This window comes from Panthera onca, chromosome C1 (genome assembly GCF_046562875.1).
Source record: "Panthera onca isolate mPanOnc1 chromosome C1, mPanOnc1 haplotype 2, whole genome shotgun sequence".
Lineage (NCBI taxonomy): Eukaryota > Metazoa > Chordata > Mammalia > Carnivora > Felidae > Panthera > Panthera onca.
In genome coordinates this window covers 23,780,839-23,803,283 of record NC_138346.1, presented here as the reverse complement: position 1 = coordinate 23,803,283, position 22,445 = coordinate 23,780,839, and the positions used below count along the sequence as shown (strand labels likewise).

At 34.7% G+C, this 22,445-nt stretch overlaps 1 protein-coding gene across 2 annotated transcripts in view; it reads left to right on the top strand.

Moving 5' to 3' along the window:
- The window catches only part of SPAG16 (sperm associated antigen 16), a 1,016,466-nt gene that overhangs the window by 49,729 nt on the left and 944,292 nt on the right, over positions 1 to 22,445 (top strand). For both annotated transcript variants that reach the window (XM_078450902.2, XM_078450901.2), the window contains 2 exons: positions 5,453 to 5,522; positions 10,678 to 10,787. In XM_078450902.2, coding sequence (XP_078307028.2) covers positions 5,453 to 5,522; positions 10,678 to 10,787 — 180 coding nt within the window. The remainder of the gene's footprint in view (positions 1 to 5,452; positions 5,523 to 10,677; positions 10,788 to 22,445) is intronic.

Genomic DNA, 22,445 nt, shown 5'->3' with positions numbered 1-22,445 from the left:
TGAGGCAGGGTTCAATTTTCCACAACACTGTTCATATTAGCAAAGAACTGTATTATCTGCAAGCTATTTTATTTTGTCTCTGAACCCCTACTCCTGCTATAGACAAAGAAAAAAGAACCTGCTATTAAAGACTATCCAGATATTCCTGGGTTAAAATAGTCTCTTTGGATTTACCACACAGTATCTGAATGGTATATTAATTGTTCAGCTGAAACTTATCAGTGTTAATTTTTTTTGTCTTCAAATCACATCTTATTCTTCGCAAGATGGCTCCTACAACAAGGGACATTATGTATCCATATGACATGAAGACTACATGCTTGGCCTTCACTTGCTAGTGTTGTGTTACTGGTTTTGGTCATACTGCTGGTGTTGAGGTGCATGGTTCTATGTGGTTCTTTAAAGTGTGAACCTAACATACCTTGCTAAATCCATGACCTCTGCCACAGCATCTATGAGATCCTTAACATCTATAGCATCATTGTCATGACTCTCATCTTTTTTCTGGTTAAATGCTTCAAATGGTAACATTTTCATGTATCTCACTGAGACAAGTTGAGACTTCTGATCTCCCTATTCTGCCAATTCAAACTGTGGGCAATCTGGAAACCACTTAAGGTCCACGTACATAGACATACCATCTTCAATCAACTTTCAGACACTACCTGAAGAATATTATGTTTCTATATCACCATTCAAAATATGAAGGTCTTTTTAAGGGACTGTCAATTTTCCTAGATTATTCTCTGAGAAGCAAGGAGCAAATTTAGTCTGTACTTGGAGTATCTTTGAATTATCTGGCTTTCAGTGTCCTTTTCTTCCAATTAGCCACACTTCGATTTGTAGCTTGAGAGGTGAAATAGGTCACTCATATGTGAATTCTTACTTCTCCCTCTCAGGCATAGATACTTTTATACTTCCTTGTTCTATTGGATGAACAAGGATTGGGAGTGGTAGGGATGAATCCTGTCCTCTTCTACTTTATTGGTTACTCTGTATCCTCATTTGTCCTAAGCAGTCCAATGTATACCTGTTATCATAAGGTATCATTAATAATCAGATTTTTTTCAAGATCCAAAATGGGACATGATTGATGGAGCCTATGCAGTACTGTTAGTATCCTAGTTATAAGAAAGGATGAATAAATATTTGCTATCTATAGAGAAAGATGGACACACAATTTATGAATGCAAGGTGCTGAGTCACCAAAAGGACTGTCAGATATTTCTTACACCAGTCTAGTCCCAGGATCAATTAACACATTCTCTAAATTAGAACAGACAATATAGTCTCAGTTTTATCATCTTTCTCCTTGGAGAATGATCCAAGGTTACTATTTAATGAGCTGAACCTTTTTGGGAATGTTTCCTCAAGAAAATGATTTATTATCCACAAGTCTTTGTTTTTGTTTTTGTTTTCTGTTGGAATATTCCTATCAGGTATACCTTGGGGTATAGAGCCTTGAATTAACCTTTAAAAATTTTTTTTTAATGTTTATTTATTTTTGAGAGACAGAGACATGGCTTGAGTGGGGGAGGGGCAGAGAGAGAGAGGGAGACACAGAATCTGAAGCAGGCTCAAGGCTCTGAACTGTCAGCACAGAGCCTGATGCGGGACTCGGACTCACAAGCTGTGAGATCACAACCTGAGCCGAAGTCGGACGCTCAGCTGACTGTGCCACCCAGGCACCCCAATTAGATTAACCTTTTAACTTGAATCTATTAGTGTGTCATGAGGTTGTAGAATGAATTTATTAAAAATATTTGAAAATAAACATATATTAAAATGTATACAAAGTTCCTCTATGATCTAACATGGAAGATGCATCAACTTTTATGCTTAATTTTTGGTTACGTCTTTATTTTCAGTGTCTGCTTTATTTCAGTGATGCTCTGAGAAGTCACTTCTAACCAAAACTTAGGATGTGAGCTTAGAGCAGTAAGAAGTATGTTATAATTTTTATCTGGATTTCTAATCATCACTTTCTTAAAAACCTTATCTTAGTGAACATTTAGCTCACTATCTTTCTCTTTAAACATATAGAGCTCTGTAATACTTTGCAAGAAGGATTAGAATTTAGAATTTTTTATGATATTCAGTTTGTATATAAAGGAGTAAAAGTATACAAAAATCTAATAAATATGTGTTTTCAAATTCTTCAGGTTATAATATAGCAACTGTTTTAAATTTATTGAAATCTTATGGAAAAACTTCTAATTTAATTGTTTTGTTTTATAAAATTACTTGAAAATGTTCAAAATTCTGAATTACAGTCCCATGATTGAAAATATATAAAATATAATTTGTTAGTATATATGTAAAATAAGTTGCATTTTATCTTTTTTTGGTTCATAGGGCTGTAATATAATATATAACATATTATTATTTATATTTATTATAATATAACAATATAAATATATTATAAATAACATTTAATATAGTAAAAGTAAATATATTAATATTTATATTTGCTATAATATTAATGTAATATAATATCAGGAGATATTATATAAGATAAATGTATATATTTTTAGGTCTGCTTGCTGAGAGGATCTAGAAGTAATGAGACTCCAATAGCAAATGAGTATACCCAATGCATTGATATCTATTTCTTTTTAAAAAATGTTTTAATGTTTATTTACTTTTGAGAGAGAGAGAGAGAGTGCATGCGTGCATGGGGGGGGGAGGGGCAGAGAGAGAGACACACAAACACACACACACACACACACACACACAGATTCTGAAGCGGGCTCCAGGCTCTGAGCTGTCAGCACAGAGCCTGACATGGGGCCCAAACTTATGAACCATGAGATCATGACCAGAGCTGAAGTTGGACACTTAATGGACTGAACCATCCAGGCACCCCTAAATATCTGTTTTGATACCATCCTCCAACAGATGGAAGTAGGGCTGGGCAGGGAAAATATGAAATGCACCTGGAACATTTGGCCCATGTTGAGCTAGAATGTTAGGAAATGATCAGAAGGTGAAAGAAAGGAAAAGAAAAGAAAAAAGAAAAGAAAACAAAAGAAACAAGGAAAAAAAGAAAAGAAAGAGGGAGGGAGGGAAAGAAAGAAGGAAAAAAGACAGAAAGAAAGAAGAGAGAGAAAGAAAATACTTAACATAACAATGGGGTATGTCAAGGGACAAAGAAACTGTTACTGTTGTGGGCACCTCTGGAAGTAAATGGACCAAGAACCAAATTTGGTTTGGATGTTGAAACTGATTGTGCTATACACACAGCACACACAGAGGGTATGAAAACTTTTATTACTTACATAATTGACCTCTCTAGGGAAAGCAGCATATGCCTTACCATGCAGGTCTGAAATGTCTTCAGAGAGTAAAAGGAAGGAGACTGGCTTAGGGTTTTTGTTGTGGTTAGGGTTTGGAAGTAGGATGAGGGTCCTTATGTGGGATAATGGGATTATATGGTTTGAATCTCCCATCAGTGCCAAAGGAGGAAGCATCCAGGCTTTGATATCAGTTTTCTAAGATGTAGGGCACTAAGGGAAGTAGGAAGTAAGGATTAAAAACTGTTGGCATGGGGCGCCTGGGTGGCTCAGTCGGTTAAGCGTCCGACTTCGGCTCAGGTCACGATCTCGCGGTCCGTGAGTTCGAGCCCCGCATCAGGCTCTGGGCTGATGGCTCAGAGCCTGGAGCCTGTTTCCGATTCTGTGTCTCCCTCTCTCTCTGCCCCTCCCCCGTTCATGCTCTGTCTCTCTCTGTCTCAAAAATAAATAAACGTTAAAAAAAAAAAACAAAAACTGTTGGCAGTCAAACATCAACAAATGGAGTCATAGCCATTACATGAATCATCCTGACAGATCTCCCAATGGTCAAATTTTGAACAATTTGAGCAACAAAATAGATTATAACACAGAGTATAAAATAATTATCTGTGAGTTCATAGTAATATAAATAAATGGGTGAGTATGTAAATGGAGGAGAAGAAAAACATTTCTCTCAAAGAGGAATCCCAAATGACATATGTAAATAATCTTCTCCTCAAGGAGGTAGAGCTTAACATCTCATCTGTTGTTGGCTATACACAATGACTTGCTTCCACAAGTACAGTGGAAATGGAAGAAAAAGTAATTTTACAATGGAAAAACCTAGACAATACCATTTCAGGAAGGTGAGCAAGAATAACATTGTTAATCTTTAACCATGTTGCTAAATAATGAGCTAATAATGACACTTCTACTCTGCAGTCTTCCTCTTCAAAACCTGTAACTCCTGTCTAACCATGAGAAGACATTAGACAACCCCAAAAGAATGGATATTCTCCAAAATATTACCTGATCAGTACTCCTCAAAATTGTCAAGATCATCAAAGTGAGGGAAAGTCTGAGAAACTGTACTAGTCCAGAGGAAGCAAATAAGACATGCTGACTAAATGTAAAGTGTCCTGTATAAGCTCTTGGAATAGAAAACATGTATTTGAAAAACCATAATGAAATTAGAACACAATATGGAATTCTGTTAATAATAATGTATCAATATTGTCTCATTACTTGTGACAAACATACTATGGTAATGTATGATGTTAATGGGAAATAGGGTGCAGGGTATATAAGAGCTCTCTATTACATTGCAACTTTTATGTAAATCTTATACTATTCCAAGTAAGTGTATTTAAAAACTTAATAATCCATTTGGCATTCAAGAATAGATACAAATTTTTTTACCTTTTTATTTCACCCAGGCATTTTATGAGCACTGATCTATAGATTACGATTATCTGCTGTTTTCTATTAAAGAAATATTATTACTCAGTAATAGTAGGAAAAATATGTGTATCTGCATATAATTAAATAGATGGTATTTTGTGTTGATATAATCATATACAATGAGGGACAAGAAAGCTCTTTAAGGTTTAATTTTTAATTCAAGTCTATTGTTCAGGAAATATAGGTAGGTTATATGCCTCCAAATTAACAAATTTTCTTAATTATGAAACATGTTTAATAAAACAAGGAATGTCTGTGGGTGGAAAATGAGTTAAGAGTTTCAAGAAAAACAATAGTCTCTTCATATTTTACTTTTCAACTAATACTTACCTCATCTTTTATACACAGAAAGATGAATTAAGTTGTTGTGAAGCAATTTCAACAGAGAAGAAATTTCTCTTAAAGTAGAGTACTGAATAATTATCATTCAAAGTGTGGAATGAGTATTCTTGATTCAGGAAACTATGCTATGAAATAAATGTTTCAGTTGTTTATAATGGATACCTAATAATTACCCACTGAATTGAATTTAAAATTATATTTTTCTTTTGTTCTAATTCATGTTTAATTATTTAAATATATAGGAATTAATCCAAGAGAAATTAATATCTTTATATCTTTCAGGCAGTATTTAAACACTGTATTTTATTCAACTCTTTTTGAGTCATTTTCTGTATATACAAAAATATAACCCCATATCTTTGGATTTCATTTTTTAGATTTCTGGGCTTCAAGCAACATTGAAGAATATGGAAATAGGGCATAATTACCATGCTTCTGAAATTAGAGGTAAAAATAAAATGTAATAAAACTAATTTAATATCAGTTGGTGATTTTTTAATCTTATCAGAGCTCAAAATTCTGGAGATAATTAAAAGTGAATAAATGATATGGTAACTATTTCACAAATTAAAATGTTAATGACAAGATCAAGAGGGAATATGGATATGGCACTGTATAACTAATTTCAGATAAAAATATGAGGAAACTATAATGGGAGGGCTTGTGTTTCTGACCGTGATGCTGTAGCTGGTACCAGACTAACCTTCTTTTAATGAAAAAACTCTTCAACTAGACTATTTATAGGGCAGCTACTTTTAGCCTTTGGGAAACAGCACAAGTCACAGAAGGAGATAAGAAGTGATAAGAAGTGATAGAAGAAAAATTTATAAGTTGAGATCCCCTATCACTATGGCTTTGTGCCTGGGGCAGTTTCCAAACCAAATTCCATGCAGGTAGAGGTCAAGAAGAGCATGCCAGTCCTGAAGAACTGAAAAGGCAAAGATTATACATAGTTCACACTGTCCCAGGAAAGTGCACCAGATAAAAAGGGAGCTGCAATAAGCAGTGACCCAGTTTATGAGGGAGTTTACTGAGTCTTTTAGTTGATAGCGGGTTATACATGTAAGAATACCCAAGACTTAACTGTGAGGAGATTTTAAAGGTCTAAGAGGGGAAAAAGGATTCTAGAAATCAAACAGGTATGGTGACATTGGAGTTCTGGTCATATCTGGATGAAGAGACCTCTTTACTCTTTAACTCCTTGTTAATACCATATTAATGTTTAACATAATCATATTAACGTATTAACCATATTAATATAACACTTGTACTGCCCTTTATTATAAAACCCCAAACAAAGCTTACATAGAATTTCTAAGGGAGATAGAATTTGAGTTTGAATCTTATAAGTTAGAGAGCCTTGGGGAAAATGTAGGGCTTTCCATGGATCCACCTTAACAAGGTAGAAAATTAAGCCTAGAATTTCAAGGTGATCATCAAAAAACTAAACTGCATGCTAGAACAAAAATGAATACCCTTTAAAGGAAGGCAGTTGTCCTGAGCCTTGATAACCTGTCATCTATACTGCCCGGTATGTAATTTAAGTTTTCTATGTATATTATAGAGACAGGAAAAGGTGGCCCACAATCAAGGTAAAAATCAGTAAATGGAAACGTACACCAGGATGGCCCAGATGTTGAATTTGGCTGATAAAAATTCTAGAGCAACTATTTTGAATATTATCAAGGAATTAAAGAAAAATATGACATTAATAAGTGAAGAGATAGGAAATCTTAGCAGTTACATGGAAACCAAAAAAAAAAAATTTAATTCTAGTATTGAGAAATATGATAATTTAAATGGAAATTTTATAGTTCACAACAGATTGAAGATGACAGAAACGTCAGTGAATTTAAGAGATATCAGTTAAAACTCAGTCTGATGACTAGAGAAAAAAATTAAAGGGAAATATGCCTATTTAACAGATGTGAAATTGCAGTCCCAAAGGAGAAAAGAACACGAATGGGACATAAAAATATTTAAGCAAAAGATGACCTAAATTTTTCTAAATCTGATAACATCAACTCCCCCAAAAGCAGCTAACTGTAAACCCAAAGAGAATCCATCCTGGATGCATCATATTCAAACTCTTGAAAATTTAAGTGAGACAATCTCTAAAGCAGCAAGAGAAAAAAATCATATTACATACAAGAGAACAGTAATGTAATAAAGGCTGATTTCTTGTCAGAGATATTAGAGGCTAGAAACAAAGAAATGACAGTTTCAAATGTGGAAAATTTTAAATTCAGAATTCTATGTCCAGTAAAATATCCTCAAAAAATAGGGTGAAATAAAGACATACGGACATTTTAATTTAAATGAAAGCTAAAAGATTTTGTTGCAAATCATTCTAAAGTGTGGGAAATACTAAAGGACTTTCCTTGGTCAGAAGAAAACTCAGATCTCTGGGATTGAATACAGAGATTTAGGAATGTTAAATTCTGGTTAAGATATATATTTTTTATTTTTAATTTCCTTAAAAGAAAAATGCCTTGTAAAAACAAAAATTATTGTACATACCTTATAAATCGTAATGCTAACATAAGAAAATAATTTTGGGAGTGGTGCAAATGTTCTATATCTCTATTTTGGTGGTGGTTATATGCTGGTTTATCTTTGTCAAAACTTACCCAATTCTATATTTAAAATGTGTTCATTTTATTGTATGTAAATTGTACCTCAGTAAATTTGATTTTAAAAAATGATGGAAACTCTGAAATATAGAAAGACTGCAAAACAGTGAATTTTCTTAATAAATATGACATCCTATTATGTCATATGACAGAAGACTATTCATTGTGTTCAATGGTTAAAGCTTAAGAGAAATAGTCAGCATTCTCATATTTGAAATTTTTTTTCTTAGCCTTGATTCAGTAGTTCCTTTCAAATATTTTAAGTTAAAGAAATGTTAGCTATGCTCAATGATTCCTAAAGATACTATGAACAAAGATGTTTATTGTAGTCATATCTATAGTAAAAAAACAGTGCAAACAATCTTATTAACCACAGGTGAATGTTTAAATATAGCTGATCATGCAACTAGAAAGTCTTTAAAAATCATGCATAAGAAAATGCTCACATCATAAAGTTAATAAAATGTTAAAAAATAAGAACATTTATATAGTAAAAGGTCATAGCTATTAAATATATGCAAATAAAAATGATGCACACCAAAATATATACATAATTTGCATGATGTGATTTTTTTCTACATTTTTTCCTTATTGCATTTTTTTTTAAAAAGGATATATATTTTTGTTAAGATAAAATTACTTGTTTCCAGGGTGTCTGGGTGGCTCAGTCAGTTAAGCATCTGACTTCAGCTCAGGTCATGTATGATCTCATGGTTTATGGATTTGAGCCCCATGTGGGGCTCTGTGCTGACAACTCAGAGCCTGGAACCTGCTTCAGATTCTGTGTCTCCCTCTCTCTCTGCCCCTCCCTGCTTGTGCTCTGTCTCTGTCTTTCTCTCGCTCTCTCAAAAACAAATAAAACATTAAAAAAATTAAAAAAATTACTTGTTTCCATCTGTAAATAACTTTTAAGAATGCAGTCAGTTATAAATATGAAGGGATAGTGTCAGACTATCACAGCCTCAGGAACTCTAACTTCCCAAATGACTAAAATGTGTGAAGACCAATATATATAAGATGGCTTAAAGGTTGAGGAATTTCGTGCACTGAGTTGATAGTTGTAACAATTAATCTCTAATACTCCATTCTACTCTAACAGTTTGTGTTCTTTATCCTTGGCATCTCTATTAAAATAAACTCATGGTTTACTGATAACTTCTTTATGAAATTATATTCTGCTATTTAACCTAATTTATAAATGAACACGGTGCATGTTTTTCTAAGTTACTTTGAAGACCAAGTTTGTTTATATTTTGATACGTGATAAGTGGCTTTTGGTAAAAAAGGAATAAATTTCAACACAACATGATGAAATACTTTCTTTTAATTGTATAATCCCCACTACCTGAATAAAGTTAATTCCTTATATTCTGTACTGAATAATTTTACACTGTTCATAAACATGCATTCTAGTTTTAGATATGGGGCTTTCAGTACCTTTCTCTAAGCTTCTGGTCTTAGCATTTGGCAGTGTCATGGCAGACTCTGTCACCTCTCTGATTGCCTGATCAACTTGATAGTAGAAGATCAGTGAGGCATAAATGCTAATTATTATTATTTTAAATTATTATCGTGATCAGGATGTCATTCTTGGGTGTTGAAAAGGAAAATACAATAAAAGAGAACTGGAAGTGAAAAATTTTCCTTAATGTCAGTGAGCCATAATTGCTGCCTTCCCTCCTGCCCCTCCCCCATCCCTCCCCCAACCCCCCACTTACACTTCCCAGATGGGGCTCTAACTTTTAGCACCATCAGGAAGAACAGGCAGTCTGGATACTCAAGTGTTTTGAAGTCTTTTTAGTGGTTTCATATAGAACTATGTTATTCAATATTCTGTTTTTAGGTTATTGTCCAAGTTGCTTTGGAGATTTTCTCCTTTGTCTGAAACTGGTACTGAGTAGAAAGAATTATATCAGGAAAGAATCTAAATGCCAGCTATGTGCTTCCTTGCCTTAAGAATTCTTTGAGAGCCTTGACTCATCCAGATATTTTTGTGTTCATCTTTTCTCTGTTATAAATCTAGTGTTATAATTTAGAACACTTAATTATTTCTTTTAGTTATGAGTTAATGATTGTAACTTTATTAATTTATTTTCAGTCATTTTCCTGTTTAAAAATATAGGGAGAAATTATGTATACGTAAATATGTATATGTATATGGAAAGATGTATAAAAGAAAGAGACTTTCCCTGTCACTTTTATTTTTCCCCCAGGTGGTTTTTTAGGACTGTTCTCTTTATGTCCAGGAGAGTTTGGAGACTAGTGTTACAACTACATTGGAAAATTACCCAATTATTTTCCTTTCTTTTTTTTTTTCAACTTGAGAAGCATGAAGAATAATATTTTTTAAATACAATATTCTTCTAAAAATCTGTTATTTATTACCCAATTCCACAAAGGATATTTTGTCATTGTTTACCATTCACTCCTTTGACCCTCTTCAACTTTATTCATATACACATGAAATCTCATGACAGGAATTTGGAAATAATGTAACTGGAGATTGGCTACTATGCTCTCTAACTGACTTATCATGCCATTTAACTGACCTTGTAGTAATGACACCCTGAATTTTGGGGAAATGAATTTGACACCTGACTTAAAACATTTTGGTAATGGGGCACCTGGGTGGCTCAGTTGGTAAAGCATCCAACTTTGGCCTAGGTAATGATCTCATGGCTTGTGAGTTCAAGCCCCACGTTGGGCTCTGTGCTGACAGCTCAGAGCCTGGAGCCTGCTTCTGATTCTGGGTCCCTCTCTCACTCTGCCCCTCCGCCACTTGTGCTCTAAGAATAAATGAAACATTAAAAAAAATTAAAAGAACACTTTGGTATTATTTCAATATTACTAGTACAATACTTTAAAAAACACATGTATCATTATGACTTTGGCTTTCATATTTTGATTAAAATTGTATTTATCATTGCAAGACAGTATAGATACTAAGAATAAGTTGTGTTATCTTGTAGTTGTTCCTAACCGTAAAAAAGAAAATGCACCGGAAGGTCCTACTCAGAAAGGTCTTCGTGAAGCCAGGGAGAAAAACAAAAGTAACACAAAGATAAAAGATAATACAAAGGTATGGCTTTTTGTTGTTATTTCCATTAAATCATACTTCACTCTCAGATCTTCAGATCCATGAACTCATATGGTATTATTATTTTACTGGAAGAGGAATTTAGAGGTTATGTATATCAAGCCCCAAAGTTCTTAAATGTTACTAATATGTGAGGGACATATGCTTACTGGTGGCAGAGACAACTCAGTGAATGCTGCCACGCACCCCAATATAATCACAGGCATGTGCGCTTACCTAGTCAGTTTTCTGCTTACTCTGTCCAAAGAAATAACTCCCACATAGTCCCTTATTTCTTCCCTAATAGTATAACTTTAAACTTTACTTAGTCTTCTTTAAAAGTAGAATGTAAAGAATTATGCCCCATTTAGAAATCTCCTTAGATCTGAGTTCCTTTGCTTTGCAATTGGGCTGATAGTGAAAAACTTCTGTAATGATTGAAGAAAAATGGCACTTGTCAGGATGAGCACTGGGTGTTATGGGTAAGTGGTAAATCACTAAATTCTATTCCTGAAACCATTAGTATGCTGTATGTTCACTAACCTGTATTTAAATTAAAAAAAATAATAATAAATGGAAAAAAGTATCTGGTCAAAGAGATCAAAAATGAGGAAGAGAGAAAAGTACATAAAACCTGTAAGGAGTTTAATTTCTTGTCATGAAAATTGCATGAAATTCTAGCTGACGTAATGAATTTTCTTACAAAGTACATAATTGTTACCTTTGAGTTCTAAAATATATGACAACTTCCCATTGGGATGGACCTTCCCTTTTTGCCACCATAAAGCTTTCCCACTCCTCTACCTGCCTTTGAATCTCTGCCAAATGCAAGCAGTGGTGGTGGATGACTCTCTTGCTGTCGATAAGTAGTTATTCTTCTCATTTGGGTGACCTTTGTTTATCTCTACAGAGATTGTTAGGTCTGGGTTCATATAAAGCACCTGAATAAAGAAAAATAAATTAGGATTAAGGATTTTCAGTATGATGGTGGTGCTTGTCATCAGGAACATTTACGTCTTTTTTTTCCTTTCATTTATTTTTTAAATTTACATCCGAGTTAGTTAGCATATAGTGCAATAATGCTTCCAGTACAATCCAGTGATTCATCCCCTACATATAACAGACACCCAGTGCTCATCTCAACAAGTGTCCTCCTTAATGCCCTTGCCTTAATTTAGCCCATCCCCAAACCCACAACCTCTCCAGCAACCGTCAGTTTGTCCTCTATATTTAGAGTCTCTTATGTTTTGTCCCCCTCCCTGTTTTCATATTGTTTCCCTTACCTTATGTTCATCTCTTTTGTATCTTAAATTCCACATATGAGTGAAGTCATATGATATTTGCCTTTCTCTGACTAATTTTTCTTAGCATAATACACTCTAGTTCCATCCATGTAGTTGTAAATGGCAAGGTTTCATTCTTTTTGATTGCCAAGTAATACTCCATTGTATATATATGCACATCTTCTTTATCCATTCATCTATCAGTGGACATTTGGGCTCTTTCCATAATGTGACTATTGTCGAGAGCACTGCTATAAACATTGGGGTGCATATGCCCTTTCAAAACAGTACACTTGTATCCTTTGGATAAATACCTAGTAGTGCAATTGCTGGGTCATAGGGTAGTTCTATTTTTAGTTTTTTGAGGAACCTCCATACTGTTTTCCAGAGTGACTGCACTTGTTTGCATTCCCACCCACAGTGCAAAGGGTTCCCCTTTCTCCACATCTTCGCCAACAACTGTTGTTAATGTTAGTCATTCTGACAGGTGTGAGGTGGTATCTCATTGTGGTTTTGATTTGTATTTCCCTGATGATGAGTGATGTTGAGCGTTTTTTCATGTGTCTGTTAGCATGTGGATGTCTTCTTTGGAGAAGTGTCTACTCATGTCTCTTGCCCATTTCTTCAGTGGATTATTTGTTTCTTGAGTGTTGAGTTTGATAAGTTCTCTATAGATTTTGGATATTAACCCTTTATCTGATACGTCATTTGCAAATATTTTCTCCCATTCCTTTGGTTTCCTTTTTTTTTTTTTTTTTTTTTTTTTTTTTGCTGGTTAGTTTTGCTGATTGTTTCCTTAGCTGTGTAGAAGCTTTTTATCTTGATGAAGTCCCAATAGTTTATTTTTGCTTTTGTTTCCCTTGCCTCTGGAGACATGTTGAGTAAGAAGTTGCTGTGGCTGAGGTCAAAGAGGTTTTTGCCTGCTTTCTTTAGGATTTTGATGGCTTTCTGTATTACATTTAGATCTTTCATCCATTTTGAGTTTATTTTTGTGTATGGTGTAAGAAAGTGGTCCAGGTACATTTTTCTGCATGTTGCTGTCCAGTTTTCCCAGAACCATTTGCTGAAGAGACTGTCTTTATTCCATTGGATATTCTTGCCTACTTTGTCAAAGATTAGTTGGCCTTACGTTTCTGGGTCCATTTCTAGATTCTCTATTCTGTTCCATTGATCTAAGTATCTATGCCAGTACCGTACTTTCTTGATGATTACAGCTTTGTAATACAGCTTGAAGTCCAAGATTGTGATGCCTCCAGCTTTGGTTTTCTTTTTCAGGATAGCTTTGGTTATTTGGGAGTATTTTCTGGTTCCATACAAATTTTAGGATTGTTTATTCTAGCTCTGTGAAGAATGCTGGTGATATTCTGATAGAGGTTGCATTAAATATATCGATTGCTTTGGGTAGTATTGACATTTTAACAGTATTTATTCTTCCAATTCATGAGAATGGAATATTTTTCCTTTTTTGTGTGTGTGTCTTCAGTTTCTTTCATAGGCTTTCTTTAGTCTTCAGTGTATAGATTTGTCACCTCTTTAATTAGGTTTATTCCTAGGTATTTTATGGTTTTTGGTGCAATTGTAAATGGGATCTATTCCTTGATTTCTCTTTCTGTTGCTTCATTATTGGTGTATAGAAGTGCAACTGATTTCTGTGCATTGATTTTATATCCTGTGACTTTGCTGAATTCATGGATAAGGGAACATTTTCTTTTTAAAAAATTTTTTTTTAATGTTTATTTATTTCTGAGACACAGAGAAACAGAGCATGAGTGGGGAGGGGCAGAGAGAGGGAGACAGAGAATCGGAAGCAGGCTCCAGGATCTGAGCTGTCAGCACAGAGCCTGACACGGGGCTCAAACTCACAAACCATGAGGTCATGACCTGAGCCGAAGTCAGTCGCTCAACTGACTGAGCCACCCAGTGCCCCAACATTTTCATCTTCTAATGGCATAGGCATTCTCTTTAAGGTAGTAGTTATACTTAAAAATGATTTGTTGATTCATTCACTAAGTGCTTATGGCTTGTAAGACTATATTAGCAGGGTTGACTTTTTGTATGAGAAAAAGCTACTAAAATATAGTACAAATACATTAAATATTTATGCATAGTATATTCTTTTTAAGTGCATTAAAATTTTTAACATAATACCTACAACATGATAGAAAATTTGGGTCTTACAAAAATGCTAAAGTGCAAAATAAAGTGAATTCCTTTTTACTAGTATTTCTCTTAATTTTTTCCCTATAAGTTTGTACCCTTTCTTTGATCAACATCTCCCCAATATCCCTACCTCCAGCCCCAAAGACCATTCTACTCTTTGCTTCTATGAGTTTTTTATTTTTTAAATTCACACATATAAATTATATCATACAGTATTTTTTTTCTGTCTGATTTATTTCACTTAGCATGATTTTCTCAAGACCCATCTATGTTGTGACAAATGGCAGAGTGTCCTCCTCTCTTATATCTGAATGCTAACCCATGCGTGTGTGTGTGAGTGTGTGGGTGTGTGTGTACACCACATCTTGTTTATTCATTAATCTATTGACAGAGGCCTAGGTTGTTTTCATACCTTACCTACTATGAAAAATGCTGTAATGAACAGGGAGTGCAGATATCTTTTCAAGATCTTGTTTTCATTTCCTTTTGGTATATGTCAGAAGTAGAGTTGTTGCTTCATATGGTAGTTCTATTTTTATTTTATTTTAAAAATTTTTATGTTTATTTCTGACACAGAGAGAGACAGAGCATGAGTGGGGGAGGGGCAGAGAGAGAGGGAGACACAGAAGCAGATGCAGGTTCCAGGCTCTGAGCTGTCAGCACAGAGCCCGATGTGGGGCTCGAATTCACAAACCATGAGATCATGACCTGGGCCAAGGTTGGTCACTTAACCGACTGAGCCACCCAGGCGCCCCTATTTGTATTTTTTTGAAGAAACTTTCATCCTATTTTTCATAGTGGCTGCACCAGTTTACATTCTCATTCACAGTGCACAAGTGTTCCCTTTTCTCCAAAGCCTTACTAACAATTATTATCTGTTGTCTTCTTGGTGATAGCCATTGTAACAAGTAGGAGATGGTATTGCATTGTGGTTTTGATCTCCATTTTCCTGGTGATTAATGATGTTGAGAATCTTTTCATGTACCTGTTGGCTATTTGTATGTGTTCTTTAGAAAAATATATATTCCATACATTTGCCCACGTTTTAATTGAGTTATTTATTTATTTTCGTAACTGAGCTGTATGAGTTCTTCATATATTTAAATATTTACCCTTTATCAGATATGTGGCTTGTGAATATTTTCTTCCATTCCACAGGTTGCCTTTTCATTTTGTTGATTGTATTTTGCTGTTCAGAGGCTTTTTAATGTAGTCTCACTTGATTTTGCTTTTGTTTCTTGTGCTTTTGATGTCATATCCAAAAAAATCATTGGCAAGACCAATGTTAAGAAGCTTTTTCTTATGTTTTCTCTGGGAGTTTCATGGTTTCAGGTCTGAAGTTTAATCAATTTTGAGTTAGTTTTTATGAATAGTGTCAGATGAGTATACAGTTTCATTTCCTGTATGTGGTTATCCAGTTTTCCTAAAACCATTTATTAAAGAGACTTTTTTTCCCCATTGAATATTCTTGGGTTCCTTATAAAATGCTAGTTGATTGCATATATGGGAGTTTATTTCTAGGCTCTCTATTCTGTTCCTTTAGTCTATGTGTCTATTTTTATGTCAGTACTATACTGTTTTGATTACTGTAGCTTTGTAGTATGCTTTGAAATCAAAAGTGTGATACCTTCAGCTTTGTTCTTTTATTCTTGGGATTGCTGTGGCTATTTGCATCATTGCAGTTTTATACAAATTTTAGGATTTTTTTCCTATTTCTGTGAAAAATGCTGTTAGAATTTTGATAGAGGTTATATTGAATCTATAGATGGCTTTGGGTAGTATGGGCATTTTAACAATATTAATTCTTCTCAGTACTTGGGAACAGAATATCTGTGTCTTCCTTAGTTTCTTTCATCAATGTTTTGTAGTTTTCATTGTACAGATCTTTCACTTCCTTGATTAAATTTATTCCTAAGTATTTTATTTTTTTGTTATGCTATTGTGAATGGGATTGCATTCTTTATTTCTTTTTTATTCATTTTATTGTTTGTGTATAGAGACACAATTGACTTTTTGTATTTTGATTTTATATTCTGAATCTTTACTGAACTTGTTGATTAGTTCTAACAGTGTTTTTCATTGAGTCTTTTGGGTTTATATATAAATAAGATCATTTCACCTGCAAATAAGGTAATTTTATTTTTTTTTCCTATTTGGATGCTTTTCAGTTCTCATTGACTTTTGGCTTTGGGGGCAATGTCATCTTTTCAATATGAAAGAAAGGAGCAAGTTCAACACAAAAATAGAGATTTGAATTGCAGAATAGGATTAAACCAAGGGCTGGTTGTGGGGGGGAGGCAAAAGCAAAAGGAAGAAATGAGATGTTGCCAAGACACAGAGGGTCTCTTGTCTCTTTACCTTTAGTAAATGAGTCAAATATTTAGATGGCAGTACACATCTTTTTTTTTTTTTTAAGGTTTATTTCTTTTGAGAAAGACAGAGAGAATACAAGTGGGGGGGGCAGAGAGAGAAAGAGACAGAAAATCTCAAGTAGGGTTGAGATGCAGAGTTGGAACTCAGGAAACTGTGAAATCATGACCTGAGCTGAAACCAAGAATCGTACGCTTAACCAACTGAGCCACTCAGGCGCCCCACATATATATACAGCAGGGCTAGTATTCTGGGGGAAGTAAGAAAAGTTCAGGATGTGGAAGGACTTTCTAGAAGCTTGGGGACTAAGGCTAGTCTCTTTCCACTCTTGACCCCCTTCTCTGATCAGTGAAATAAGGAATCCATTGGGTGCTTTTTATTTCTTGATCTTGCCTGATTGCTCTAGCTAGGACCACCAGTACTATGTTGAATAAGAGTGATGAGAGTGGGCAGCCTTGCCTGGTTCCTGATATTAGAAGAAAACCTTCAACCTTTCACAATTTAGTCTGATGTTAGCTATGGGTTTCTTGTATATGGCTTTTATTATGTTGAGGTATATTTTTTCTCTACCCAATTTATTGATTTTTTTAATGAAAGGATGTTGAGGCTTGTTAAGTGCTTTTCTTACATCTTTTGAGATCATCATATGATTTTTATCCTTCATTCTTTTTTTATGTTTCTTTTCTTTCTATAATTTATTTATTTTTTATAATTTATATCCAAGTTAGCACATGGTACAACAATGATTTCAGGATGAGATTCCTTAAGCCTCTTACCCATTTAGCCCATCCCCTGTCCCACAAGCCCTCCAACAACCCTCTGTTTGTTCTCTGTATTTAAGAGTCTCTTATGTTTTGCCTCCCTCTCTGATTTTATATTATTTTTTCTTCCCTTTTGTTCATCTGTTTTATATCTTAAAGTCCTCATATGAGTGAAGTTATATGATTTTTGTCTTTCTCTGACTAATTTTGCTCAGCATAATACCCTCTAGTTCCATCCACATGGTTGCAAATGGCAAGATTTCATTCTTTTTGATTGCTGAGTAATACCCCATTGTATATACATATACCACATCTTCTTTATCCATTCATCCATTGATGGACATTTGGGCTCTTTCCATACTTTGGCTATTGTTGATAGTGCTGCTATAAACATTGGGGTGCATGTGTCCCTTCAAAACAACATACCTGTATCCCTTGGATAAATGCCTAGTAGTGCAATTGCTGGGTCATAGGGTAGTTCTACTTTTAATTTCTTGAGGAAGCTCCATACTGTTTTCCGAGGGGCTGCACCAGTTTGCATTCCCACCAGTAGTGCAAAAGAGATACTCTTTCTCCTCATCCTCACCAACATCTGTTGTTGCCTGAGTTGTTAATGTTAGTCATTCTGACAGGTGTGAGGTGCTATCTCATTGTGGTTTTGATTTGTATTTCCCCGATGATGAATGATGTTGAGCATTTTTTCATGTGTCTGTTAGCCATCTGGATGTCTTCTTTGGAGAGGTGTCTATTCATGTCTTTTGCCCATTTCTTCAATGGATTATTTGTTTTTTGGGTGTTGAGTTTGATAAGTTCTCTATAGATTTTGGATATTAACCCTTTATCTGATATGTCACTTGCAAATATTTTCTCCCATTCCTTTGGTTTCCTTTTAGTTTTGCTGATTGTTTCCTTTGCTGTGAAGAAGCTTATTATTTTGATGAGGTCCTAATAGTTCATTTTGGCTTTGGTTTCCCTTGCCTCCGGAGATGTGTTGAGTAAGAGGTTGCTGTGACTGAGGGCAAAGAGGTTTTTGCCTGCTTTCTCCTTGAGGATTTTGATGGTTTCCTGTCTTACATTTAGGTCTTTCATCCATTTTGAATTTACTTTTGTGTACAGTGTAAGAAAGTTTTCCATGGTTCATTCTTCTGCATGTTGCTGTCCAGTTTTCCCAGCACCATTTGCTGAAGAGACTTTCTTTATTCCATTGGGTATCTTTCCTGCTTTGTCAAAGATTAGCTGGCCATATGTTTGTGGGTCCATTTCTGGGTTCTCTATTCTGTTCCATTGATCTGAGTGTCTGTTTTTGTGCCATACTGTCTTGATGATTACAGCTTTGTAATAAATCTTGAAATCTGGGATTGTGTTGCTTCTAGCTTTGGTTTTCTTTTGCAAGATTGCTTTGGCTATTCAGGGTCTTTTCTGGTTTCATACAAATTTTAAGATTATCTGTTCTAGCTCTGTGAAGAATGCTGGTATTATTTTGGTAGGTATTGCATTGTATACGTAGATTGCTTTGGGTAGTATTGACATTTTAATAGTATTTTTTCTTCCTATCCAGGAGCATAGACTATTTTTCCATTTTTTTGTGTCTTCAATTTCTTTCATAAGCTTTCTATAGTTTTCAGTGTATAGATTTTTTACCTCTTTGGTTTGATTTATTCCTAGGTATTTTATGGTTTTTGGTGCAATTATAAATGGGATCTATTTCTTGATTTCTCTTTCTGTTGCTTCATTATTGGTGTATAGGAATGCAACCAATTTCTATGCATTGATTTTATATCCTGCAACTTTGCTGAATTCATGGATCAGTTCCAGCAGTTTTTTGGTGGAATCTTTTGGGTTTTCCATATAGAGTATCATGTCATCTACAAAGAGTGTAAGTTTGACCTCCTCTTGGCTGATTTGGATACCTTTTATTTCTTTGTGTTGTCTGATTGCTGAGGCTAAGACTTCCAATACTATGTTGAATAACAGTGGTGAGGGTGGACATCCCTGTTTTGTTCCTGACCGTAAGGGGAAATCTCTCAGTTTTTCCCCATTGAGGATGATATTAGCGGTGGGTCTTTCATATATGGCTTTTATGATCTCGAGGTATGATCCTTCTATCCCTACTTTCTTGAGGGATTTTTATCAAGAAAGAGTGCTGTATTTTGTCAAAATACTTTCTCTGAATCTATTGAGAGGATCATGTGGTTCTTGTCCTTTTTTTATTGATGCAATGTATCACATTGATTATTTTGCAGATATTGAACCAGACCTGTATCCCAAGTATAAATCCCACTTGGTCACGGTGAATAATTTTTTTAATGTATTGTTGGATCTTGTTGGCTAGTATCTTGTTGAGGATTTTTGTGTCCATGTTCATCAGGGAAATTGGTCTATAGTTCTCCTTTTTGTGGGATCTCTGTCTGGTTTTGGAATCAAGGTAACGCTGGCTTCATAGAGTTTGGAATTTTTCCTTCCATTTCGATGTTTTGGTACAGCTTCAAGAGAATAGGTGTTAAATCTTCTTTAAATGTTTGGTAGAATTCCTCTGGAAAGCCATCTGGTCCTGGACTCTTGTTTTTGGGGAGATTTTTGATTACTACCTCGATTTCTTTACTAGTTATGGATCTGTTCAAATTTCCTATTTCTTCCTGTTTCAGTTTTGGTAGTTTATATGTTCCTAGGAATTTGTCCATTTCTTCCAGATTGCCCATTTTATTGGCGTTTAATTGTACATAATATTCTCTTATTATTATTTGTATTTTTTCTGTGTTGGTTGTGATCTCTCCTCTTTTATTCTTGATTTTATTTGTTTGTTTGGGTCCTTTCCTTTTGGTTTTTGACCAAACTGGCTAGTGGTTTATCAATTTTATTAATTCTTTCAAAGAACCAGCTTCTGGTTTCATTGATCTGTTCTACTTTTGTTGTTGTTGTTGTTGTTGTTGTTGTTGTTTGTGGTTTTTTTTTTTTTTTTTTGGTTTTGATAACATTGATTTCTGCTCTAATCTTTATTATTTCCTATCTTCTGCTGGTTTGGGGTTTTATTTGCTGTTCTTTTTCCAGCTATTTAAGGTGTAAAGTCAGGTTGTATATCTGTGACCTTTATTCCTTCTTTAGGAAGGCCTGGATTGCTATATACTTCCTCTTATGACCGCCTTTGCTCCATCCCAGAGGTTTTGGGTTGTGGTGTTATTATTTTCATTAGCTTCTATGTACTTTTTAATTTCCTCCTTAACTTTTTGGTTAGACTTTTCATTCTTTAGTAGAATGGTTTAGTCTCTAAGTATTTGTTATCTTTCCATATTTTTGTCTTGCGGTTGATTTCAAGTTTCATAGCATTGTGGTCTGAAAATATTCATGGTATGATCTCGATCTTTTTGTACTTGTTGAAGGTTGATTTCTGTCGCAGTATGTGATCTATTCTGGAGAGCATTTCATGTGCACTGGAGAAGAATGTGTATTCCACTACTTTAGGATGAAATGTTCTGAATATATCTTTTAAGTCCATCTGGTCCAATGTGTCATTCTAAGCCATTGTTTCCTTGTTGATTTTCTGTTTAGATGATCTGTCCATTGTTGTAAGTGGGGTGTTGAAGTCCCCTACTAATATGGTATTATTATCAATGAGTTTCTTTATGCTTGTGATTAATTTGTTTATACATTTGTGTGCTTTCACATTTAGAGCATAAATGTTTACAATTGTTAGATCTTCTTCGTGGATAGACCCCTTAATTATGATATGATTCCAGTCTCCATCTCTTGTTACAGTTTTTAAAGTCTACATTGTTTGATATAAGTGTGGCTACTCTGGCTTTCTTTTGGTGACCATTAGCTTGATAGATAGTTCTCCATCCCCTTACTTTCAATCTGAAGGTGTCTTTAGATCTAAAGTGGGTCTCTTGTAAACAGCATATAGATGGATCTTATTTTCTTATCCATTCTGTTACCCTATGTCTTTTGATTGGAGCATTGAGTCCATTGACATTTAGAGTGAGTGGTGAAGGATATGAATTTATCGCCATTATGTTGCTTGTAGAGTTGAAGTTTCTGGTGGTGTTCTCTGGTCCTTTCTAGTTATTGTTGCTTTTGGTCTTTTTTTTCCCCATCTTTTCTCCCCTCAGAGAGTCCCCCTTAAAAGTGGTCATGAACTCCTTTAATTTTTGTTTGTCTGGGAAGCTTTTAATCTCTCCTTCTATTTTGAATGACAGACTTTCTGGATAAAGAATTCTTGGCTGCATATTTTTCTGATTCAGCACAATGAATATATCCTGACACTCCTTTCTGGCCTGCCAAGTTTCTGTGGATAGGTCTGCTGCAGACCTAATCTGTCTTTCCTTGTAGGTTAAGGACTTTTTTTTTTACCTTGCTGTTTTCATGATTCTTTCCTTGCCTGAGTATTTTGTGAATTTGACTGTGATATGCCTTGTTGATTGTCAGTTTTTGTTGAATCTAATAGGAGTCTTCTGTGCTTCCTGGATTTTGATGTCCGTGTCTTTCCCCACGATAGGAAAGTTTTCTGCTATGATTTGCTCACATAACTCTTCCACCCCTTTTTCTGTCTCTTCATCTTCTGGGACCCCTATGATTCTGATGCTGTTCCTTTTTAATAAGTCAATGATTTCTCTAATTCTTAAATTGTGCTCTTTTGCCCTATCTCCCTCTTTTTCTCTGCTTCATTGTTCTCCATAAGTTTGTCTTCTATATCACTGATTCATTCCTCTGCCTCATCCATCCCTGTCGCTGTGGTATCTATTCGAGATTGCAGCTCAGTTATAGCATTTTTTATTTCATCCTGACTAGCTTTTATCTCCACAGAAAGGGATTCTAATCTGTTTTCAAACCCAGCTAGTATTCTTATTCTCGTGATTCTAAATTCTGGTTCAGATGTATTGCTTATATCTGTGTTGATTAAATCCCTGGCTGTCATTTCTTCCTGGCCTTTCTTTTGGGGCGAATTCCTTCATTTCATCACTTCAAAGGAAGAAAAGGAATTAATACAGTAAAAGAAAAATTAAAAAACTAAAAACAACACAAAAAATCAAATAAAGGATGCTAGATCCTAGGTGTGTTCTGGTCTGGTTGTTGAAAGGAGCTTGATAGAT